This window comes from Adiantum capillus-veneris, chromosome 11, assembly GCF_014529385.1.
Source record: "Adiantum capillus-veneris isolate H3 chromosome 11, ASM1452938v2, whole genome shotgun sequence".
NCBI lineage: Eukaryota > Viridiplantae > Streptophyta > Polypodiopsida > Polypodiales > Pteridaceae > Adiantum > Adiantum capillus-veneris.
In genome coordinates this window covers 114,486,964-114,510,277 of record NC_140941.1, presented here as the reverse complement: position 1 = coordinate 114,510,277, position 23,314 = coordinate 114,486,964, and the positions used below count along the sequence as shown (strand labels likewise).

General features: G+C 44.0%; 1 protein-coding gene across 1 annotated transcript in view; it reads right to left on the bottom strand.

The window, feature by feature from the left end:
- Nucleotides 1–2,365: 2,365 nt before the first annotated feature.
- Nucleotides 2,366–23,314, bottom strand: part of LOC147447865 (RPM1-interacting protein 4-like) — a 63,891-nt gene continuing 42,942 nt past the window's right edge. The window contains exons 4-5 of the mRNA XM_086523735.1: nt 2,870–3,091; nt 2,366–2,756 (exon numbers count right to left, since the gene is read on the bottom strand). Of these exons, the coding sequence (XP_086379861.1) occupies nt 2,715–2,756; nt 2,870–3,091 (264 nt within the window). The 3' untranslated portion in view covers nt 2,366–2,714. The remainder of the gene's footprint in view (nt 2,757–2,869; nt 3,092–23,314) is intronic.

The following is a 23,314-nucleotide window of genomic DNA, read 5'->3' as shown; positions in this document are numbered from 1 at the left end:
ATTATTTCCAATGCACTTCTTCTTATGCCACCCATCTGTAGTAGGGTATGTGTAAGGTAGTTCATCCCTAGTACTCTAACAAACTTCATAACAGGTTTCTTCATAGGGTTGACCACATGCTTACACTATCTTTTTAACTTAGGACAAATTTCCATTAACTCATCAAAAGTAATACCAACCTTTCTACTCACCAAATCAATCATTAAATTATAGTTTCATTTCATTTCTCCCAATCGAATGTCAAATGCAGTGTAATCCCTTTACACATACTCACCACCTTTGTTTAGCATTTCTCTCTTTGTCTCTTTAGTTGTCAACCCACTTGGTCTTGCTTCTCCTTTGATTTTAATACCATAATGTTGAGTACAAGAAGTATTCCATGATGGAAAAGGAAACATATCATTAGTCATTCTCTTGGGCTTGTCGCATTCTCTTTGGTTGTCACACTAAGGGCCTTTATGGGCCCCATTCACCACAACTATAACATTAGAACATATCTCCTCTTCCAAACATTTTTCTTTATCACCTCCAAACCCTTCATTGTTTCCATAGCCACGACCATATACATACCCTTGGCCTCTCTCACCTCCCATCATACGTACACTAAGATTCTTCATGAGATCCACAACCTCTTGCATCTTCTTATTGAAAGGAACTACATCATGTGTGCATTGTACATCAGCTCTTTGGTGAAAACCCTTGGTTCCTTTATAGCTTTCACTTCAATCTTTAGCTCAGCACTAACTCTAAGCTGACTAAGGTCTTCCACCTTCAAACATAATCTACTTCTCAAACTTGCAAGAAACATGTTGATGGGAGGAATTCAACCTCCCAAATTGTCCTCCGCTTTGCCCACATTGCATTGAATGTCTTCACAAAGACCCCTACAGTATGACCTTGACCTTGTACCAAGCTTTGTATAGCTTGTCATACCTTTTGTGGGTTTTGTGACGTGTTGACAATGTAATAAAAAGCTTATCTTGCTATGTTATACATCATATCTTGAGGAAACTAGACTGATTGCAGCTCTTTCTCATTATCCCTAAACCAATCTCTTTTACTCCCCTCAAGCAAGAGTAGAAAATCATGGCACTAACGCTAGGTCTCGCTTGTCAACAAGAAGAGAAGTAAACTCCATTCTCTCTTTTACCACTTTCATTTACAATCCAATGGAACTATGAAAGACAGACCATTGTATCCCCTAAAACATGTTTCCTTAAACCATCTCACCATAATTCCCTAAAAAACCACAATTTTGAAGTGTATATACCCCGCAAAACATGTAGGCTTTCACAATCTTCTGTACGCCAAATTGATATCTTGAATATTGCAAAAATCAAGCTGCATCTTTCAACCATGAAGCCAAAAAGACGTTCTTTGCAACTTAATAAATGAAACATGAGCAAATTTAAAATTTCAGACAACTATGTTCAAAACACTTGTGATCAAAGGCTTGCAAAGCCAAACAATGTGTTGAGAAAGAGAGTCGAGGACTAAAATTGGCATGAGAAAGAAAGAGGAAGACCCACCAACCAAAAACTTGCAATATTCTAGTATTTTTTAGACTTGGCTTAGTTTTTACATCACTCGACTTATATACAAGTAGCATCTCAAACAAGACTCGGACAATCAAGATAACCCACCACCTAAGCTAGTCAAGCAAAACGACAGAACCTCAGCATTTGTCTCTTGACAGAACCCAAATAAAAAATGCAGGTGCCCTAACAGTTGCACCAGCTTCGTACTACCCTCTATACAAGCTCGGGCAGCTCCAAAAGGTTTCCAGTACTAGAAACTAGCCCTGTTCGTTTGCCGAAGGGAGAGATTCCCTTTTCCACAAATTCTGATTCATGACATCTTTTCAATTGTTCATAATCACAAGAAACCCTTCCATAGAGACAAATTACATGAGCCCAAGTCCTCCATCAATCGTAATGAGCCTCAAATCACTCAGTAATGAAGTAACACAAAATGCAAACTCCTGTAAAATATGCATTGAAATAAAACATGGACAGACAGCTGAATTACAAGAGCTACCGCTTTCATAGAAGGCACCACAATCACCCTGAAATATGAAAAGAACTAAGAAAAGGAAAAGCCAACATTCATGCTACTCTCTGAATCTCCATTTTCAGCAGAAATCGCAGATGGGGGGGTCTTGCTTGCTGATCAATCATGCCTAGCTTGCGACCTTCATTATATCCAAAAATCTCATATTCATAAGCTTAAAGCTACCCTTTGAAGATCTCGAATCACCTCACAGTTGCATTAGGACCGCCCTCTAGTCCCATCTCTCTTCTTCAAAATCCGAATCCCAAAAAATCTGTTATCGACAAGCAGAGCAAACAGTTCTTGCATTTGCCCATTACAAACATGGCGTAAGCAAGTAACTCTCGCATACGGTCCCTTGATTATTGTTGCATGAATTATAATAGGAGTCATACCCCATGGTCATTGTTGTGCTTGATAAAGTCTGATCTCAAATGATACCGAAGTCGAGCTAGTTTGTGTAAGCTATGCAGGCTTGAGCCCAGAACAGATGCTAAGATACTTTACAATTTATCAGAGATGAGATATTTAATAAGAGAGGGACAATGAAGAAAGGCAAAGTACATCAACAACATGATCCTGTAGCTGCAAACAATTGTTGTCCCGCTACATATCATCTGGAATACGCGTGCGACTTCACTAGTCATAAGACAGAAAATAGGATTCTAATCATGTGTGGATGACGACCCCAGGCAGCAACTCCAAAACTGCAATCAGTGGCAGTAGAGAAAATTACATATACAGAATTATTTTAGAGCCAAAGACAAAAGCGCTTCTGAGTAGAAATAATTTAGAGCTGAAGACAAATGCAAACACTTACTGAGGACTTCTTTTGATGGTGCTGTCCTCCCTGAAATCGCCTGTATCCATCACCATAGTTTTGGTTTGCAGGGGACTCTCCTTGAAGTGGGGGTATTCGGACTGGTCCACCTTGTTTCTTTTCATTACGAGCTTGATTGAAGATTATAGTGAAGCCTTCACCTGCTGAAGGATCATTTTCATCCCACGCACCAAACTTTGGAAGAGCTGCACTCCTGTCTGGCTGAAAATAACACAAGAACAAACAGAATGCCTTTATGGTCTGCAAGAAGACATGGATTTTGTACAATCGATATACTTCTCAGGTCTAATAACCTCTACACCCGACCTTCACTAACTCTGCCTGACAAATTCCGACTGCACTTACACAATAGTTCATTTTCATCATTTCCACCAAATTACCGAAATACAGCAAAAGCTTTCCTTTAATCTTAGGTAATGGTTTGTCACGAAAGCCTAGGCAAAAACAAGTTGAGATTTGGATTCACAAAAGGGAAATTATCCTCGAGGATAAAATTTGAAGTACATGAAGTGAACTTTGATTATGAAATAGGTTGTCTTGAGATTGTGATCTGTCTAAGTGCATAGCAGACAAGGCAATGGTGCAGGCAGAGAGGGCAACGTTAGATTATAAGATGAAGCAGACAATACTGACATGACCAAAATTTGTAGGAGGCTGCAGCAGAAGAGGTGAAAAGCTGAATGATCCTTCTACCTCTGTTGAGAATGAGACAAATGAGTAAAAGCTGACACTGAAGACACCACGAAATGAAAACCTCTTGAAAACCTTCGCGACTGCTAGGAGTTTTGGAGGTCATTGTTGGAGACATGTCATTGCCAAATGGTGGCATCATAGGCTGCATGGCATGGTTGTATAGCCCGATTGGTCCTGTGTATGCATTTTAGTCCATTCCAGTCCTCTTGTCCTAGACCTTTTATTAGTCAGCTGAACCTCTTTTGCTCCAGTTGCCCCATTTCTGGTCCTACTTTTAAAACACCCCCATTTTGCACACCTCTAGGCAACCTCGTTCTCACTATCCAATTGTATGAGCACTCTCTTGAGTTATTATAGGGCCATTCTCCCTTTGCCCCCCCCCCCCCTCCCTCCCTCTCTCTCTCCTCTCTCTCTCTCTTTTGCGCGTTGTATCTGCAAGCATCTCTGTCACGCTACCCATATCGTACGCTCCCAATATTGTCCCGCTGCAGGATTTTACCCCTTCCTTTATCTTTCGCTGATGTGGCTTTAGTTAATAAAGGCCTCCAAAACTATCCTGCACTTGCTGCCAACAGAACTGCGCTGCATCTATGCTTTGCGCTGCATCCTGTGTGTGCTACTGTAGGTGTTGCTGTTGTGTGGACCAGCCACCTGTCTGTGTGCGCTGAAGGTGAATGGACCAGCCATTTGTGCATGCTGCTGTTGCGTGAACTGTCACAAACTGATGAAGTGGCAGAACTGTACGGCAAGCCTGCAATTTGCACTGACAATGCTGACGTGGCAGCATACAAATCTCCGAGTTTTGCGCTGGCATGTCACATGGTAGGCTGTACGGATTTCCGCGGTTTCCACTGGTTGCTTTTGGGCCAGTTGCTTTTGAGTTTGCAGCTTTTCATGTACTTGCTTTTGATTTTGAGGCCAAGGGCCTTTAAATAAGAACCCAAGGCCCCTCTTTCCCTCAGTGTCCTGACGAGCATCTGAGCAGAGAGGGCCCGCGGGAGTTCTAACTTTGCTCAAGCATTGATATAAAAGTAAATACCGAAAGGGGCGCCAGATTTTGGGGACAATACTTCTGGGCACGAAATTACACCGGGCCGTGTCAACTCTGTTTTAAAGGTGTGATAAAATTTGACGTATTTTAAGTGATTTTTCTCGTGTGTCGTGCCAGATTAATGACTTGGGGTGTCCAAGTCTATTACATGAACAAGAAAACAAACTCAGCTCAGTTGGCTGCTATATTGTATGCACACGGAAAAATCACTGCGATTCAGCCCAGAGGAGGGATTACAAATGAAAATTTATGGGAAATTCAAAATTGCAGGAAGCATTTTAGAGTGCAGAGATTTTGGAATTGCAGGAAGCATTTTAGAAACATTCAGAATTGCAGAGACTGTTTCTAGGTGTAGAATAAACATGCATGCATGATGTGGGAACACCTATGCGCAAGAAACATGTATACATAATGTGGAAATACCTATATCCATAGTGCTCTCTCTCTCTCTCTCTCTCTCTCTCTCTCTCTCTCTCTCTCTCTCTCTCTCTAACTTTCTCCCTCTCCCTCTCCTTTTACAGTTCTCCAACATGAAGAAGCAAAATGGCAAGGGCGATCCTCCGGAGGATGCCATTCAAAAATGCAAAGAAGAAATGTGCAAGACCATTAACCGCAACCTCTTGGGCACAATAAAGATACTTGAAGAACGCGTGTCTGCCCAGAAAAGCAAGATAAACACACTTGAGGATCGTATGACGGCCCAAGACGAGGAGATCACATTACAAGAAATCATCGGACTATTTTTTATGATACCTCAGATGAGATACTGAGAGAGCTAGATACCAGTGCTCTGCAAATGATGCTCTCAAAACACAATCTGAATGACTACAAGACCCTAAGCATTCTATTTATAGAATCTTAGGTTGAGGTAGGGCAAAAATGTGTAACTGGTGCAAAAAACATAAAAGCCCAAAAATGGCTAAAAATGTGTGCACCTAGCCAGGCTAATGGCCAACCGGACACGTGCTAAAAGTGTTCGCCCATGCAATCTACATGATGTGCGATCGGTGGCCAACCCGGGACAATCATTAGCCGTAGAAAATGGCGAAGCAACGGTGGTGTAACTCACAGTTCATTCTTCGGGGAAGGTGCCATTTGAGGTAGTCGAGGGTGCTAAGAAGGTCCCATCATTTCTGAGCACCAAAGATAAGATTTTTGAATCGAAGAAAAAGCAAGAAAAGCAGATTTTTGAGAAAGTCAGAAGGCATGGAAGGCCATCTAGCAATTCAAAGGAGGAGAGCTTGTTCTCATAGACAGTGACTAGACGAGCAAGAAGACCAAGGAGTTCAAGGAAGGGGGTTACGCCGTCAAGTTCGAGACGTTTTCAGGCTACCAAGACACCCATCAAGCCCTTGAAATTGTACAACAGTAACGTCGCCTTCTCTGGAGTTTGATGTAACAAACTGCTGACGTGTCAAAGCCCAAAGAATGGAGTCAACTTACAGATGCCGGCCGAGGGGCCTAAACCCTAAGAAGAACAAGTAACAGAAGAAGAAGTCCTACCAACTTATGGGGACCCCGTCCGATGGGACCCCAAGTGACATAAAGATTAAAATAAATCAGGACCCGTAATTGATGACGTGGCAGATTTCCGAAATTGCGTTGGCATGATGACGTGGCATGCTGTGCGGATTTCCGCGTTTTGCGATGATTGCTGACGTGGCAGGCTGTACGGATTTTCGTAAATTACGCTGACAGCTTTTTGGCATTGCTTTTGGACCAGGAGCTTTTGAGTTTGAAGGCTTTTTACTGTAAACTGCTTTTGGGGCCTAGGGCCTTTAAATATGAGGTTAGGGCTCATTCTCTGGCATGCTTCCTAGAGAAGGTGCAGAGTCTGGAGTACCGGCTTGTACTTTGTTGATGCAATATAAAGAAATACCGAAAGGGGCGCCAAGGTTTGGGGCCAATACTCTCTGGGGTGGAATTCCGCCACTCCGTGTCGCATGTCGTCTCTCTCTCTCTCTCTCTCTCAGTTCAATTGTTATTGAAGTGCTAAAAGTATGTTCAATCTGTTCTTTTCTATTGGCACGTGGTGCCCATCTTGTGACAATGGTATCAAAGCATCAGGCGTGTGCTTTTCTAAAAGCATACCGGTCCTACAAAAGAGCAGACAGAGCTATTGGAATTTTATTTGAGGTATCTTCGCTCTCCAACTCAGACTTATTAGCCACTCCCACCCTTACTTCATCGCGCATCAAGCCCGCTCCCGTCTTCACCGCTCATGTCTTACAGGGCATAAGCCATAAAGATCACTTACAAGAGAAGGATCCAAGATTTGTTTCGAGGCAGTGCTTTTCTCAGAGGCAATGCTATGCAGATGTTGATAGCTACCAAGCAGCATACTCCAAGTACTTGGCAAGCTTTCAAGAAAATTTTTGCCCGAAGTTATATGGTTTCTGACATCTTCCTTCAAAGTGCAACTTCTGGCAAAGTGGGTATCCTGAAATGCTTGCCATGGAAACCCTAGCAGATTATAACTTGAAAGTTCTCGACATCTCTCAGTAGATGTCTCTTCACGAGCAGATTACCTTGGAGGTCCAATGCGATTGCTATCTTAGGACTACCATCACCACCAGAGGAACATTGTCTGTCCAAGAGCTGATGGACCATGCTGTGCTCGGCTACGACCTTATGGAATGAACCTAACCCTAATTTTTGGTGCAGGTTCCAGGATGGAAAGCCAGTCGACTTTTCGAGCTCGGCTAATGTCGAGATTGTTTTTTTTTTAAGTTTGAGTTCTGTTTGGTGATCTTGTTTGAAATGGATGGTATCTGTTCTAAACTTGTCTTAGAACCGATTTGAACTGTTTGACTCTGGTTTTAATACTGGTTTCAATGATTGGTGATTTTACTCCCGAGTGAAGAAGTTTAAAAAAAAATACTGTTTTGGTATTGTTTGAACCTCGGAACGACGCAAGCGATGCCTGGGGAGCGTTTCGTTGTATGCTAGAAAACCTCTGAACGACGCAGGCCGATGCCTGGGGAGCGTTCCGTTGTATGCTAGAAAACCTCTGAACGACGCAGGCCGATGCCTGGGGAGCGTTCCGTTGTATGCTAGAAAACCTCTGAACGACGCAGGCCGATGCCTGGGGAGCGTTCCGTTGTATGCTTGTAAAATAATTGTTGTTGCGACTCCGGGCCCGGACCTGGATGGTTATGCGGGAGGAGTATTAAGAAGTATGAGCAATGGTTACTCCTAGCACCTCCAAACGACGCAGGCTGCGGTTTGGGGGGCGTTTGGTTGTAAAAGGCCTCTATATCTCCCGGCCCGGACCTTTTTAGCTTATGCGGGAGGAGTGATGAGGGAATCGTTGAATATCTCCCAGCCCGGACCTTGTTAGGTTACGCGGGAGGAGTATTCATCGACGACTTTATGTTTCTATGTCTTGTAACATGCATATGTGAGCATTTGTGGTGCATTGTGATGTGTCAACCACTGAATATTCCTAATTGGATGAGATTGCCTAGGTATGTAATTTTAGTGCTTCAAGACACCCGTGGAAGATCAGTACGGTCTAGGTGTGATGGCTAATTTTACTACGCCGGAATATCAAGAGTTCCGATCTGGACGAAAGGAGAAGCTAACTCCTTGATCAAAAGAGCCGATAAGAGAAGCTAACTCCTTAACAAAAAGAGCAAACTGATTGTCCCTCGAAATGCCCCTCGGAAATTTTTTCTAAGCTAACATGAGTTGTTTTACAGATATGCTGTAATCGCGGACAATTACTCTCTTTCAAGAAGGGGAGATGTAACAAACTGCTGACGTGTCAAAGCCTAAGGAATGAAGTCAACTTACAGATGACAACCGAGGGGCCTAAACCCTAAGAAGAACAAGTAACAGAAGAAGAAGTCCTACCAACTTATGGGGACCCCGTCTGTGGGTCCCCAAGTGACATAAAGATTAAAATAAAGCAAGACCGTAACTAATGACGTGGTAGATTTCCGAAAATTGCGTTGGCATGATGACGTGGCATGCTATACGGATTTCCGCGTTTTGCGCTGACTATTGACGTGGCAGGCTGTACGGAATTCCGTAAATTACGCTGGCAGCTTTTTGGCATTGCTTTTGGACCAGGAGCTTTTGAGTTTGAAGGCTTTTTACTGTAAACTGCTTTTGGGGCCTAGGGCCTTTAAATATGAGGTTAGGGCTCATTCTCTGGCATGCTTCCTGGAGAAGGTGTAGAGTCTGGAGTACCGGCTTGTACTGTGTTGATGCAATATAAAGAAATACCGAAAGGGGAGCCAAGGTTTGGGGCTAATACTCTCTGGGGTGGAATTCCGCCACTCCGTGTTGCGTGTCGTCTCTCTGTCTCTCCCACTTCAATTATTATTGAAGTGCTAAAAGTATGTTCAGTCTGTTATTTTCTATTGGCACGTGGTGCTCGTCTTTTGACAGTTTGGTTCACAAAACACTCCAAGGTGCGAAGGGCGGTATCTTACTTGAAAGGAAGTGCACAAACATGGGGGTCTACTCTGTTGTTATGCACAGAAGCACATGCCACGTGGTTAAAATTCAAGAGAATTTTCTCCTCACCTTGGATATCAGATGAATAGGAAAGAAATGTCATCATGGCTTGGCATCACTTGAGAATGATCAAGAAAGATACATTGGATGATTATTGCAAGAGGTTTTGGGATACTTATTTGCCAATGTCTTCGTTTCGAAAGATTACTTTGAGAGACCAGATTGAGCAGTTTTGTTGTGGTTCTCTATAAGAGATTCAAGACTATTGTCTAAACCAGAAGTCTCACTCTATTCAGAGACTTATGAAACATGCTAAGCAACGACCTGGAATGCATGCCAGCTCATCGACTTTATCCTACGGACAGAATAGTATCCACCTCAACAGAGCAAGAGTCTGCAAGTGAAAAGAATGAATCAGGGGAACCGGATGACAACTCATCACAAGATTCTGGAGAATTAGATGGTAGCACATCCCCGAAGGTTCCGATGAGCTAAGGGAACCAGATGCAAGTTCATCAGAGGATTCCGAAGAAAGGGGATAGATGATAGTGCATCTCAAGGTTCCGATGATTGAGACTGACGTGCAGGGGAAGCTAGCGAAGCTACCCACAGGTCCCAAGGCACAAGGAAAGAAAGGAAAAAAGGAATCAGCAGGTAGATTAGAGAATTCCCCAGACCAAGGATAAGATTTTTGACGCAGATTAGTATGATCTAGATCTGGATATTGCTTTTGCCAAGGTGCACGAGGCTCTTGAGAAGTCCAAAGCATGGCATATGAAGGCAGCCGACAAGAATCGACATGACTTGCAGCTAAAGGAAGACGATTGGATGCTCTTTCGGTTTGAGAAGGCTTGCTTAAGGAGACGAAAGGGAAAGGAGCGGCTTTTACCAAAGCTAAGAATCCGGTGCTATGGCCCTTTCAGATTCAAGAGAAGATACATGATGTATCCTTCAGACTGAAGTTGCTAGACACTTAGAAGATTCACAGTGCTTTTCATGGGAGTCCTTTGAAACTTGTCAAGGGTGAGGTGCGAATCGATAGGGAGCCTGAGGAGCAACCTGAAGTGGAAGAGAGCGTGGAGATTCTCGTTCTAATACAGATACTGGCTCATCAGGAAAGAAAGAGAGAAAGGTAAAGTTAACGGCAGTTCTTAGTCAAAAACTATCCAGCATTCAATGCGAAGTGGATGGAGGAGGAGGACCTAGCAGATACTCCCCAGGTATTGGAACTTCACCATGAGGCTTTTGGTCTAGCTTTGTCTATTCCAAGAGATCTCGTGGATCAGCAAGGTTGAATCTGGTGTAGATGGGACTGCACAAGAGGGGAGTCACTCTGCTCCTTTGTCAGAGGTTACCCACATGGAATAAAGTCACTGATTTTCCTTTGGATTTCACAGATACTGATGGGCTGATGGTATTTTGCTATATGATTTACTTCGACATGGGAATTCTCCAAATGATTCTGATTTACGTGTGCTCTCTCATGAGATTCGTATTCGAGTGCATGTTTGAAAGACGAAATGATTGTAACATTTCGGTCTTGAGATTCCATATGAGATGGACATGATAGCAATAAGAATTAGTCAATCCCACATCAGTGAGATCCAGTGTGGATCTAGATGCGATTGTTAAACGCGTTGCCGAGAGATCATGGTCCGAGATGTCGATGGACTTTATGTGATTTGATTTGAATATGATGTGGATGTCAAGTGACTGTCGTCTTTGTACTAGTGCTAGATTTGTGTCGTTTAGTGCGTTGGTACTTAAGAGTTAGTGTCTACTAAACTAGTTTCTAGCTTATGATTGATTTTGCAAGCATCGAGGGCGATTACAATTCTTTCAAGAAGAGGGTATGTCACAAAATGATGACGTGGCATGACCACCCTTTGTGTCGTCTAGTGCGTTGGTACTTAAGAGTTAGTGTCTACTAAACTAGTTTCTCGCTTATGATTGATTTTGCAAGCATCGAGGGCGATTACAATTCTTTCAAGAAGAGGGTATGTCACAAAATGATGACGTGCCATGACCACCTAGATAGATTCTGGACAAAATGTCACAAGTGTTCCAACTTATGGGATCCTCGTCCGCCGATGGGACCCAAGGAAGACAAAGAATTAAAGAACTTGAAGCTCAAAGTTGTACCAGCTTATGGTACCCCGGTTGAGGGGCCTAAAACTCTAAAGACCAAAAGATTATCTCTTTCAACCCCGGTAGAGGTGCCTAAAACCCTAAAGACCAAAAGATTGCACTCTGAAAGAGGTTCCGTAAATCGCGCTGTCATACTGACGTGGTAAGTTGTACGAAAATTCCGCATTTTGCGCTAGCTATGTCACGTGGCAAGCTATACGGATTTCCATGATTCACGTTGGCAGCTTTTGAGAGCCGATGCTTTTGGGTTTAGTGCTTTTAAGCTGAATGCTTTTGGGGCTCTGCTCTTGAGGATCCCTTGTACTGTTTATAAGAGTCCTTGGGGCCTCACTCTACAAAGCATATGGACGCAGAGTCTGAGAGCACAGGTCCCTTGGGAGTTGTATTTTGAAATGATTAATGATAAAGAAATACCGAAAGGGGCGCCAGAGTTTGGGGCCAATACCTTTGGGTACGGAACTACGCCGGGCCGTGTCTCTCTCTCTCTCTCTCTCTCTCTCTCTCTCTCTCTCTCTCTCTCTCTCTCTCTCTCTCTCTCTTTTAAAGTTTAAGTGATTTTGAAGTTTCTCTTTGTGTGTTGCTATTCATTTCTCGCTTGGAGTGTCCAAGCCTATTACAGAAACAAGTAAACCCAACTGCTCACTCTCACATGGTATCAGTCGCCAAGACGTGGAGAATCTGCATCAATCTCTCCTCCAAATGCTAGCGCTTGCATTTCTGGCCCTTTCCACCACGGAAAAACTGCAATTTCAGCCTAGCATTTTTTGCAAATTCAGCCAGCGTTTTTGGTTTGTGAACCCTCGTGAAAGCGCGAAGCAGAAGGTACCGGTAGGTGCGCGTCGCGATGTAGTGCAGGATTGGAGCAAGAAGCAGGAGGCAGAGTGCAGTAGAGAGGAAGCGCTAGGGATCGAAGCAGGGAGAGAGAGAGAGCTCACGTTTTTGGGGAAAACTCAATAAGTGAGTTTTGGGTTTTCCCACTTTTATTATAAGTGACTTTAAAAAAATGTAAAAATGTACAAAAAGGGGTTATTTAGGCCTTTAACCCAACAACCCCCCACTTAAAGGCATAAATGACGCTTTTAAGTTAACCAACTCCCACCAGCTGTATGCAATGCTCATGTTGAGCCTTAGCAAGACTCTTCGTGAGAACGTCTGCAGGGTTATCCTGTGTATGGATCTTAGTCAAGGTGACTAGACCATCCTCCAATACCTGTCGTATGAAGTGGTATCGCACATCTATGTGTTTGGTACGCGCATGAAACATAGCGCACTCTGGCTATCACAACCCAACACGGATCTATGAGCAGGCATGCCAAGTTCTTTTGCAAGTCTGCCCAACCAAATGGCCTCTTTTGAAGCCTCTGTGGCTGAAATATATTCAACCTCACTAGACTCAACGCCACAATTTTTTGGAACCTAGAACACAAAGAGACTGCACCACCAGCTATGGCAAATACATATCCACTGGTAGATTTCCTGGTATCCATGTCACCTGCCATGTCTGCATCACAATATCTGTCACAAAACGGAAGCGTACACGAGCACTTAGAAATCTGAAAAAAAAAAAAACTTTGCAAATGTGAGAGAAGGGAGAAGATCGACACAGTATTGGGGACTAGAAGATGGGCTGGTCCCCCCCCCCCCCCCCCCCCCCCCCCCGTCAAGAGTATTCTTTATTCAGGGAGAGTTCATATACAAGCACAAGAATCCGAGGAAACCCCTCCATTCGGTAATCTTAGACCCGAAGGTCATTCTTTTCCCGTGAAGGACTTAGGCACGAGGCCGTACTTTCCCGTAAGGGACTTAGGCATGAAGCCGTACTTCCCGAGAGGGACTTAGACGCAAAGGTCATACTTCCCGTGAGGGACTTCCCTTGAGGGAGGATTCCTGCAAAAACAACCACACAAAGCAATAGCTCGCAATGCGTATCAACAAATTATACCTGTAGCTCCTTGCTCGGAAAAGCGACCTCCCTACTCAGTCGTCACACAAACACTTGCTGAATTTCCTTCGCAATGACTGCTCCAAATTCTCAGCGCTAACTCCTCCTGCTGCTCCTGGCGTGTGTAAAATTGGAACGCTAATTGCCCTTTTATAGGCCCTTGCACCCGGCGGGAATAGGAGCCGAAAAGCAAAAGCCTGGCGCCCCTAGCGAGAGGAGAGAGAGAGATCGTTGAATTCAGCCAGCCTTGAGTAGGCTTTTTTTTGTAGAGTTTTAACGTAGGATTTTTAGAGCATTGCTTTTTGTTATTTTAAAAGGGCGGGTCACTTTTAAGTGACCCGCCACTTTATAAAATAAAGTGTGAACTTGTTTAAACTTTAAAAACTCACTCAGTTAGTGAAAACAATGCTACACGAACACATTCCAGGCGTCCCCGGGTGCAGAACACGGCCACAGATGCAATGCAGACATAGACTCCTCGCAGGAAAGCATCTGCCCTTCCGCGAATGTTCCTGCTTTTCGTAAAAAGCTTCATTGAACCCATCTTTATTCTTGTGCTTGCGTTCTTACGCGTATTTTCTTACTCAGTTCGGATTTCCTCCTTAGCCTACGGAATGCCCCCTTGCTGATGCACCCGTCACCCATCATGTGACGCATCAGGGACACTCGTAACCCGGCCCTTTCCACCGAACTTACGGAAACTCCTTCGCGATGTTTACCGTCACCCATCAAATGACACATCAAAGTTGTCCGTTCTTGATGGCACTTCCTGTAGCTACAATCTTTTAACAGTTCTTAGTGTACACAATAAAATATCCTAGAAAAAGAGATTAATCATTAAAAATATTTAAGAAAATAGTCCAATTAGCAACAATATCCCTGCAACTTTAAGTCACTTTTGCCATAACAGATACACTTTGATTGTGTACCTTTCAAATATCTCAAAATGCATTTGACAGCTTCCCAATGCGCTTTGCCAGGATTCGACATGTATCGACTAACCACTCCCACTGCATAAGCAATGTCAAGACAAGTGGCAACCATAGCATACATAAGAGAACCACAAGCTGATGCATAAGGGATTCCCTTCATTGCTTTCAATGCCACGTCATCCTTTGGGCAATCTGCTTTGCTAAGCTTAGTGTATGGAGGTAAAGGTATCCCAAAAGACTTAGCATCAACCATATTAAATCTGTCAAGTACTTTTGCAATGTACCTTTCTTGAGATAAAAACAACAATTTCATCTTTTTATCTCTTTTAATACGCATGCCCAAAATATGCTCTGCATCACCCAAATCCTTCATAGCAAATGCTGAATTTAGCTTACGTTTCAAAGCATCAAGACTAGTCTTATGTTTCCCGGCAAGCAACATGTCATCAACATAGAGAACAAGTATGATGGGACTACCATCTTCATCCCTTTTCGTATACAAACAATGATCTGCATGGCTGCGTTTAAAGCTTTGAGACAGCATAAAAGTGTCAAACTTCTTATACCACTGTCGTGATGATTGTTTCAAACCATACAGAGCCCTTTTCAGTTCGCATACAAGTTCCTCGCATGTAGGAACTACAAAACCTTCAGGTTGTTTCATGTATATGTCCTCTTCAATGTCACCATGCAAAAACGCTGTCGTTACATCCATTTGATTCAATTCCAAATCAAGCACCGCAACGAGAGCAAAAAGGACACGTAAAGTTGTAAGCTTTACAACAGGAGAAAAGATTTCTTGAAAATCAATTCCTTCTTTCTGTGCATATCCTTTTGCAACCAATCTTGCCTTGTACTTGGGTTTTTCATCCACGATCTTAATCTTGTATACCCATTTGTTAGGAAGAGCCTTTCTCCCTTTAGGCAATGGCACAAGATCCCAAGTATCATTTGCATACAAGGATTTCATTTCCTCTTGCATCGTAGCTCCCACTTACTGCTTGACTCACATGATTTGGCCTCTTTATATGTAAGAGGTTCACCCTCATCTGTCAACATTACATGATCCAAAGGGGGGTTAAATCTCTACGATTGCCTTCTCAAACGAGTTGACCTGCGTACCAATGATCTACATTCTCAGGCAACGGCTCTACATCATAAGGCACCTCATTTTCAGCTCTATCATGCTGCTGAAAATCATTTTCAGCCAATTCAGGTGGCTGTCCATCCTCATTACGAGCATCAAAATCATGTCCTACCTCTTCTGGCTCAAGGTTAACCGGCTGATTATCAATTTCAGCTTGCGGTAATGCATCATGAGGCTCTTTTTCAACATCAATGGGTTGCACGGAAGGCTGAAATCTGACTGTTTTCTTGTCAGCATCAGATTTTGTAGCGTTCTTAAGCAATTTTGCCTCATTAAAGTTTGAACACTACATGTCGGCTGCGTATTACCTTTCTAAATTGTGGTAACCACACTCTATAGCCCATTTCACCTTTTCTTCCCCATAACCTAGGAAGACTTCTTAATGGACTTCATATCAAGCTTTGTTCTCAAGTCATTGCGTACATGAACAAAAGCTTCGCAGCCAAATACTCTCAAATGATCATAAGAGGCAGGTTTGCCAGACCAAACCTCCTCTGGAATGTCATTTTTCAGCGTACTATTAGGAGAGCGATTGCAAATATGAACTACAATTTTCAATGCCTCCCCCCAAAACTCTTGGGAAAGATTAGCGGTGGACAACATGCAACATGCAACGCACTCTCTCGCATAAAGTATGATTATACCTCTCAGCCACACCATTAGAATACGGATTATAAGGGGCTGTCAACTAACTTTTAATCCCATTTTCATCACAAAAACACTGAAATTCAGCGGATACATACTCTCCTCCATTATCAAATTTGAGACATTTAAGCTTAGTACTCTTTTGCGTAGTGACAAAAGCATGAAACTTCTTGAAAGCATTAAAAGTCTCACTCTTACTTTTCAACAAATGCACACATCCTTTCCTAGTACAGTCATCAATGAATGTAACAAAATACAATGCACCACTGTTATGTCCCGCTCACAGGAGAGGGGATCTAGCCCAGATGCCGTCAGGATGGGCGTCCAGTGTCGAGGCGGACGTAGTGCGAACCCGGCCAGTGTGGCTGGCCATTATTATAAAAGGGAGGCCGCGGGTGGTATGGGACGCTCGGTCTTACAGGTGCACGCCTACGTCCTCGGACGCTGGCCCCAACACGGAGGAGCTGCCGGATGGTGGCTATGGTCGGGTGGTTCGTCCGACGTGCTTCTGTAGGCGGTCTGTGTAGCCAGGAGATCCTATCTCCTCGTGCGTTTCATGGTATCAGAGCTGGCTTGGCTGCACGAAGGACCGTGTGCACACCTACGGAACGGTTCGGGTCGAAAACCTCGTGTTCGCGTAATTTTTTAGTGCTTTTCTTCTCGAAAGCATGTTTGTAGGTAAATAATAAACTTCGAATGCTGATTTTTGATAAAAATCAGCAAATTGACAGATGGGAGTGTTGGAAATTGAAAGATTTCCGATGAATTTACTGGTTTTCGATGAAATGCAATGTATTTACCTTTAATTTGCTGCTTTAGATTAAAATTCAGCATATGGGGTACTTTCAAATTTCTCTGTAAGTCTCTCTCTGTGCGAAGCAGAGAGAGAGAGAGAGAGAGAGAGAGAGAGAGAGAGAGAGAGAGAGAGAGAGAGAGAGTTACCTCTCTCTGTGGCAACCTGCAGAAGAGGTGTTGCAGAGGAGAACTAAGAGGCCAGCATGGATTCTTGTTGTAGAGTTGGCTCCTAGCTAGAGCCTGTTTTGCGTGCTGGACACAAGTCTCCACGAGCCCAAGATCCTCTCTCACTATATGCGTTGCCTGCAGGTTCTCTCTCCACGCGTCAGACTCTGGCCAGCGCTGCCTTCGAAAAACTCCACGCTGATGGTTTTTTTTTTACACTGGCATTAAAGAGTTAAAAAACGCAGGTTCTTAAGGGTTTATTTAAGTGGGCCTTTTAATTCAAGGTGGCCCCCTTTCAAGCTTGGACTTTTTTTTTAATAATAGTCTGAAACCTGAGTTTTTTATTAAAGCTCACTTTCAGAGACTTTATAGTTTGCAGAGAAACTCATTTTTGAGCTCTCTACTTCTTTCTGTTGCTTCTCCCTCTCACCCGCTCGCGCTCCCGCCATCACCTGCTCACCTTCAGGTGCTCACGCCGACACATGGAGCTCTTTGCAACTTAAACTTTTCGCGACCGAAAAGTGCAGAAAAGGCTCGGTTTCGCGTGAATTTTCCAGTTTTTTCACGCACTTCGCCATGGATTCCTCAAGCTCGGATGTGCAGCGTGATGACGCGCCAGGTAACATTCAAATTCCATTTACGCATGCTCTCTACACATGGATTACAAGCACTTTCCAGAGCTTCAACCAGCGTGTTACCGCTCTGGAAAACGCGAATGTTCAAACGAATCTTCGCTTGGCCTCTCTCGAAGGGGTCGTACAGGGGCTTAGTTCCCGACTTTCTACTCTCGAAAATATGGCTCAGTCGACGACTGCGCATATTTCCGAGGACGAAACCCATCTCTAGCATTTGCGGACGCATATTGCTGCTTTTGGGCATTCACAAGGTGGTCCGACTGCCACAATTCTGTATAAGACTGCAAATTTCTCAGGTGAAGAGAAGGAGTGTACGGAATTGGCTGTGAATAACTGGCTACACCAGTGGACCACATACTTTGATCTCCATGGAGAGCATGATGAATGGAGGATTCAGACGATTCCTCTTTATCTGCGCAGTAAGGCGCTTACCTGGTGGCGTGATATGTCAGAAAAGCCTACGACGTGGGCTGACTTTTGCGTGAAATTCAAGAGGGATTTCGCCAAAATGGACCCTTTGAAAGCGTATGCCAAACTGCAGAGTCTTTCGATGAAAACTCTGTCTTTTGATAAATATACGACAGCTTTCAAAGAGGCGCTTACCTTCTGCGAGGTGGATTCCACACACACCGTGCACATGTACTTGCTTGGGTTACATGAAGATTACCGTTGGGCCTTAATCAAGGACAAAGCCTCGACTGATGTCGAGGATGCAGTGGCCAAGGCCAGGACGTTCCATTTGATAAATGGAGCGAATTATGAGAAGAAAAGAACTGCAGACCATCAATCCGGTGAGGGTGCTTCGAGGAAGCGACCCCGATTCCAGCATAAGTCCAAATCACTGCCAAGATCTTCTCAGGAAAAGAAGAAAGCCAGAAACGCTTCAGTTGCTGATGTAGTGAAGAAGGGGGCTTGCTTCGGATGTGGCCAGACGGGTCACCAAATCAAGGAATGCCCTAAGAAGAAGAAGACGCAAAAACCGCAAGGCCGTCCTTCGGTTCAGTTCACGAGGTCTCAGGTAACTCTGATGTTGTTCAAGTTGAAATCCATCATTTACCGCACAGTTCATGCACAAATTATACTTTTAGCACCAAAGTGTTTGGTAAGCACGGTCTTCTCCGTTTCCCCGAGAAGATCAATGGTCACAACGTGACCGTACTCCTTGATAATGGAAGCTCACACAATTTTGTGGATGCAAAATTGGTGCAGAAATTGAACCTGCGGACGCAGGACAGTGACCATGAGTATCGCGTGAAGATGGCTCGTGGCATGGATACGGATGTATGGAATCGGATGGTTCCAGACTTGTCGCTCGAGTTGGCTGATTACAAAGAGAACCTGGACTTCCACATCATGCGCCTGGACAGAGCAGATGTTATTTTAGGAATTCCATGGTTTTATGATAAACAAAACTCATTGTATATAGACTATGTACATCACTCTCTTGTTTTTGTTAAGCAGAACATGCCTCATGTATCTGTGTCGCTTTGTAATCAGAAGTCTGTAAATAATGGTTTTGCAATACCAGTTGTTACTGCTTTGGAAATGTATAAAGAAATAAAGTCTTCTGATGTTGACTTTTATCAATCTGTACCGTCTGCTTGGTTTGATTCATTAGTGCTTGGTACTTCTGTCACTGAATTTCGTAAAAATGTTTCATGTTCTTCTGTTGAACTTGGGGATTCCGACGAATCCAACCTTATCCGAGAAATCATGATTGATTTCAAGGATGTTTTTCTTGATGATCTACCTCCTAGCTTGCCGCCTTCGAGAGGAGTAGATCATGGCATTGAGTTGGTGGCTGGTAGTCAGCACTTCTCAAAGCAACCCTATCGGTTTAGTAAAACCGAGGAGGACGCGATTCAGCCGAAAGCTGAAGGATTATCTCGACAGGGGTTTTGTTCGACCTAGCAAATCCCCGTGGGGAGCGCCAGTGCTACTTTCTCGAAAGAAGGATAACAGTATGCGCTTTTGCGTGGATTACAAGGGGTTGAATAAACTAACTGTCAAGAACAAGTATCCGCTCCCGCGCATGGACGATCTGATAGATCGGCTCCATGGAGCGTTGTTTTACCAAAATAGACCTGCGATCAAGCTATCATCAGATACGGATCAAACTGGAAGATATTCCTAAGACAGGCTTCCATAGGCGTTATGGTCACTACGAGTTTTTGGTCTTGCCTTTTGGTTTGACCAATGCTAGAGCTACGTTTCAGCAGATGATGAATGATCTGCTGAGACCATTTTTAGGCAACTTCGTTGTTGTATTTCTCGATGATATCTTGATCTACAGCCGAAGTTTGTCTGAGCACCTAGTACATATACGTATTGTTCTCGAAGTACTGAGAACTGAGAAGCTTTACGCTAAGGCTTCTAAATGTGAATTCTTTAAGAAAGAGCTTCTGTACTTGGGTCACATCATTACTCGCGATGGAATTCGCGTCGACCCTGAAAAATTGGATAAAGTGCGAAATTGGCCCATTCTGAAGAATGTATGCCAAGTAAAGTCTTTTTTAGGCTTTACTGGATTTTTTCGCAAGTCCATCAAGGATTACTCTAAAGTTGCTGCTCCGCTTACGCAACTTTAAAAGGAGGGGTGAAAGGGCCGAAGACTTCGAGTCCTCGTCGTAAAGGTAATCTCCCTATTGTCTGGAATGAGCGTCTCGACGAGAGCTTTCGGCCACTAAAGCAATTGGTGACTACAGCACCAATATTGCACATTGTGGATCCTAGCAAACCGTTTGTGGTTGAAACGGATGCTAGTGATTATGCTATTGGTGCGGCATTATATCAGGATGGACGTCCTGTCGCGTTTGAAAGTAAGAAGCTTTCTGACACCGAGATGCGTTATCCAACGTACGAGAAGAAGCTTTATGTTGTAGTCTATGCCTTGAGGAAATGGCGGCACTACTTGTATGGCTCTACGTTTGTTGCATGGACAGATCATCATTCCTTGCGCTATATCTGTGATCAGGGTGATCTCAACGGCCGGAAGGCTAGATGGGTTGAGCTTATGCAAGAGTTTGACTTTGAGATCCGCTAGAGAAAAGGATCCAGCAATCGAGTTGCCGATGCGCTCAGCAGGATTCCTGAGGTCAATGCCTTGTCTATGGCTGAAATCTAGACGGATTTCTATCTCTCTCTCCGAGGGCTATGTCGTTCCGATGGCCATTTTGGCAAGATATGGAACGAGGTCGAAGTGGGGCATGACTCGCATACAGGCTTGGGTGGTCCGGAGACCCAAGTGAGTCGTGCTGGAGAAACGAGACAGCGACAATATTCCATTAGAGGTGGACTATTGTTTAGAAATGGTAAAGTCTGCGTGCCGGAAATCGATGAGATTCGACGAAGGATTTTGTGTGAATGCCACGATGTTCCTAGCACTGGGCACCTAGGCATCCAGAGAACTTTGGCTTTAGTCAAGCGATATTTCTATTGGCCAAGAATGCGCTCTTACATAGAGAGTTATGTAAAGAGATGCGCTCAATTTCAGGTCAATAAGGCAGAGCGCCTTAAGAAAGCTGGCTTGTTACATCCATTGGAAATCCCAGATGCCAAGTGGCAGAGTATTTCCATGGACTTTATCGTTGGTTTGCTAAATACTAGTCGAGGCAATGACGCTATTTGGGTTGTGGTCGATAGACTCACAAAAATAGCGAAGTTTATACCAACGAAGTCGACAGTAAAAAGCCATGAGTTCGCGGTTTTATTTGTCGATCAGCTTTATAAGTTGTATGGTCTCCCAGAGGACATCGTCAGTGATCGAGATGCTAAGTTCACTGGCCGATTTTGGCGAGATGTGTTCGCTCATCTTCAGACGAAGTTGAGTATGTCGTCTTCTGACCATCCTGAGTCCGACGGACAAACTGAGAGGATGAATCAGACGTTAGAGGACATGTTGAGAGCCTATGTCTCTCATAGGCAGTCTGACTGGGAAAGGTATCTTCCACAGTTAGAGTTTGCCTATAATAGTAGCAAGCATTATGCTACTGGATTTAGCCCGTTCATGCTGATGTATGGATTCGAGCCTAAATCCCCGATTGCTATTGGCTTAGAGAAAGTCAAGGACCACCAAGCTCGTGATTTCCTGTCTGACATGCAAGAGATGCTCGAATTGGCTAAAGATAGTATAAGAACGGCTCGTGATCGAGTCACTACTTATGCTAATCAAAAGAGATCTCCAAGGACTCTAGATGTGGGACAATGGGTTTATCTGAAGATACCCAAGGATTCCAAGACTATGCGAACAGGAAAGCATTATAAGCTTTTAGTTAGATATTGTGGTCTATTCTTGATCACAAAGAAAATTGGCCACGTTGCCTACAAACTGGCTCTTCCTTCGGATATTACTGTACATCCAGTGTTTCATGTCAACCGCCTTAAAGTCAAATTGGGCGAAACTGATGTTGTGGTGCCTATCGAGGAAAATGTATGGCAAGATATACAAACTGAGTAAATTCCTCAAGAACCAGAAGCAGTTTTGGATCATCGTATCCATCCTCACGCCAAAAGTCTTATGACGAGTACTTAAATAAATGGAAGGGTCAATCTGAAAGGTTTGCTACTTGGGAACCCGTTAGAGCTTTGAAAGCTCCGTATCCCCACTTCATTGATGAGGACATCAATGGTTCTTTAGGGGGGAAGTATGTTATGTCCCGCTCACAGGAGAGGGGATCCAGCCCAGATGCCGTCGGGATGGGCGTCCAATGTCCGGGCGGATGTAGTGTGAACACGGCCAGTGTGGCCGGCCATTATTATAAAAGGGAGGCCAAGGCCTCATTTACAGTTATCGACCCCCACTGGCAGAGTGCCAATGGTTAGCCCAGAGGCTAGGAGTGCGCGAGGTCACCTCGAGGAGGTGAGGCCGAGTGGTATGGGACGCCCGGGCTTACAGGTGCACGCCTACGTCCTCGGACGTTGGCCCCAACACGGGGGAGCTGCCGGATGGTGGCTATGGTCGGGAGGTTCGTCCGACGCGTATCTGTAGGCGGTCTGTGTGGTCGGGAGATCCTATCTCCTCGTTCGTTTCAACCACCAAAAGACTTAACAGGCATAGTGCATACATCAGAGTGAATAAGATCAAGAGGATTAGCTTTGCGAGAGACACCAGAGTAATAAGAAGATTCCTTTTGCTTTCCATAAAGACAAGCGTTACAAAAATCCAAGTTTTTGCCTTTTACATTAACCCTCTTCAGAGAGGAAAGCACATCAATACCCTTTTGGCTCATATTGCCAAGTCTCTTATGCCACAATTCCAAGTGTGAAGCAACTTCAACAACAGCAAGAAACTTGCCAGGCAAAGCTTTGCATCGAAGATAGTTCAAAGTTCCTCTTTTAGACCCTTTTGCAACAAGCATAGAGCCCTTAAGCAACTTCCATGAAACCCCAGCAAAGATGGTAGTATAACCATGTGCATCTAACTGGCCAACAGATAGCAAACTTTTCTTAATGCCTGGTACAAACCTGACATCATTCAACACAAGCTCTTGACCATTGTTAAGAGCCAAACGCATAGTACCCATTCCCTCAATATTGCAAGCAAAATTATCACCAAGGTACACCTTGCCATAATTGCCTGCAGCATATGTAGCAAAACACTTCAAAGATGGAGTAACATGGAATGAAGCACCAGAATCCACTATCCATGACTGGGATAGGCCATCATTAGCATTCAGCAATGCATCAATGACATCTTTCTTCAAGATAAGCATGTCTTCTGCATTAGCTATCACCAAATCTGAGGGGCATGAAGCCGCAACCAAGATTTCTTCAACGTCTGACAACTCCTCAATGACCACACTAGAGGA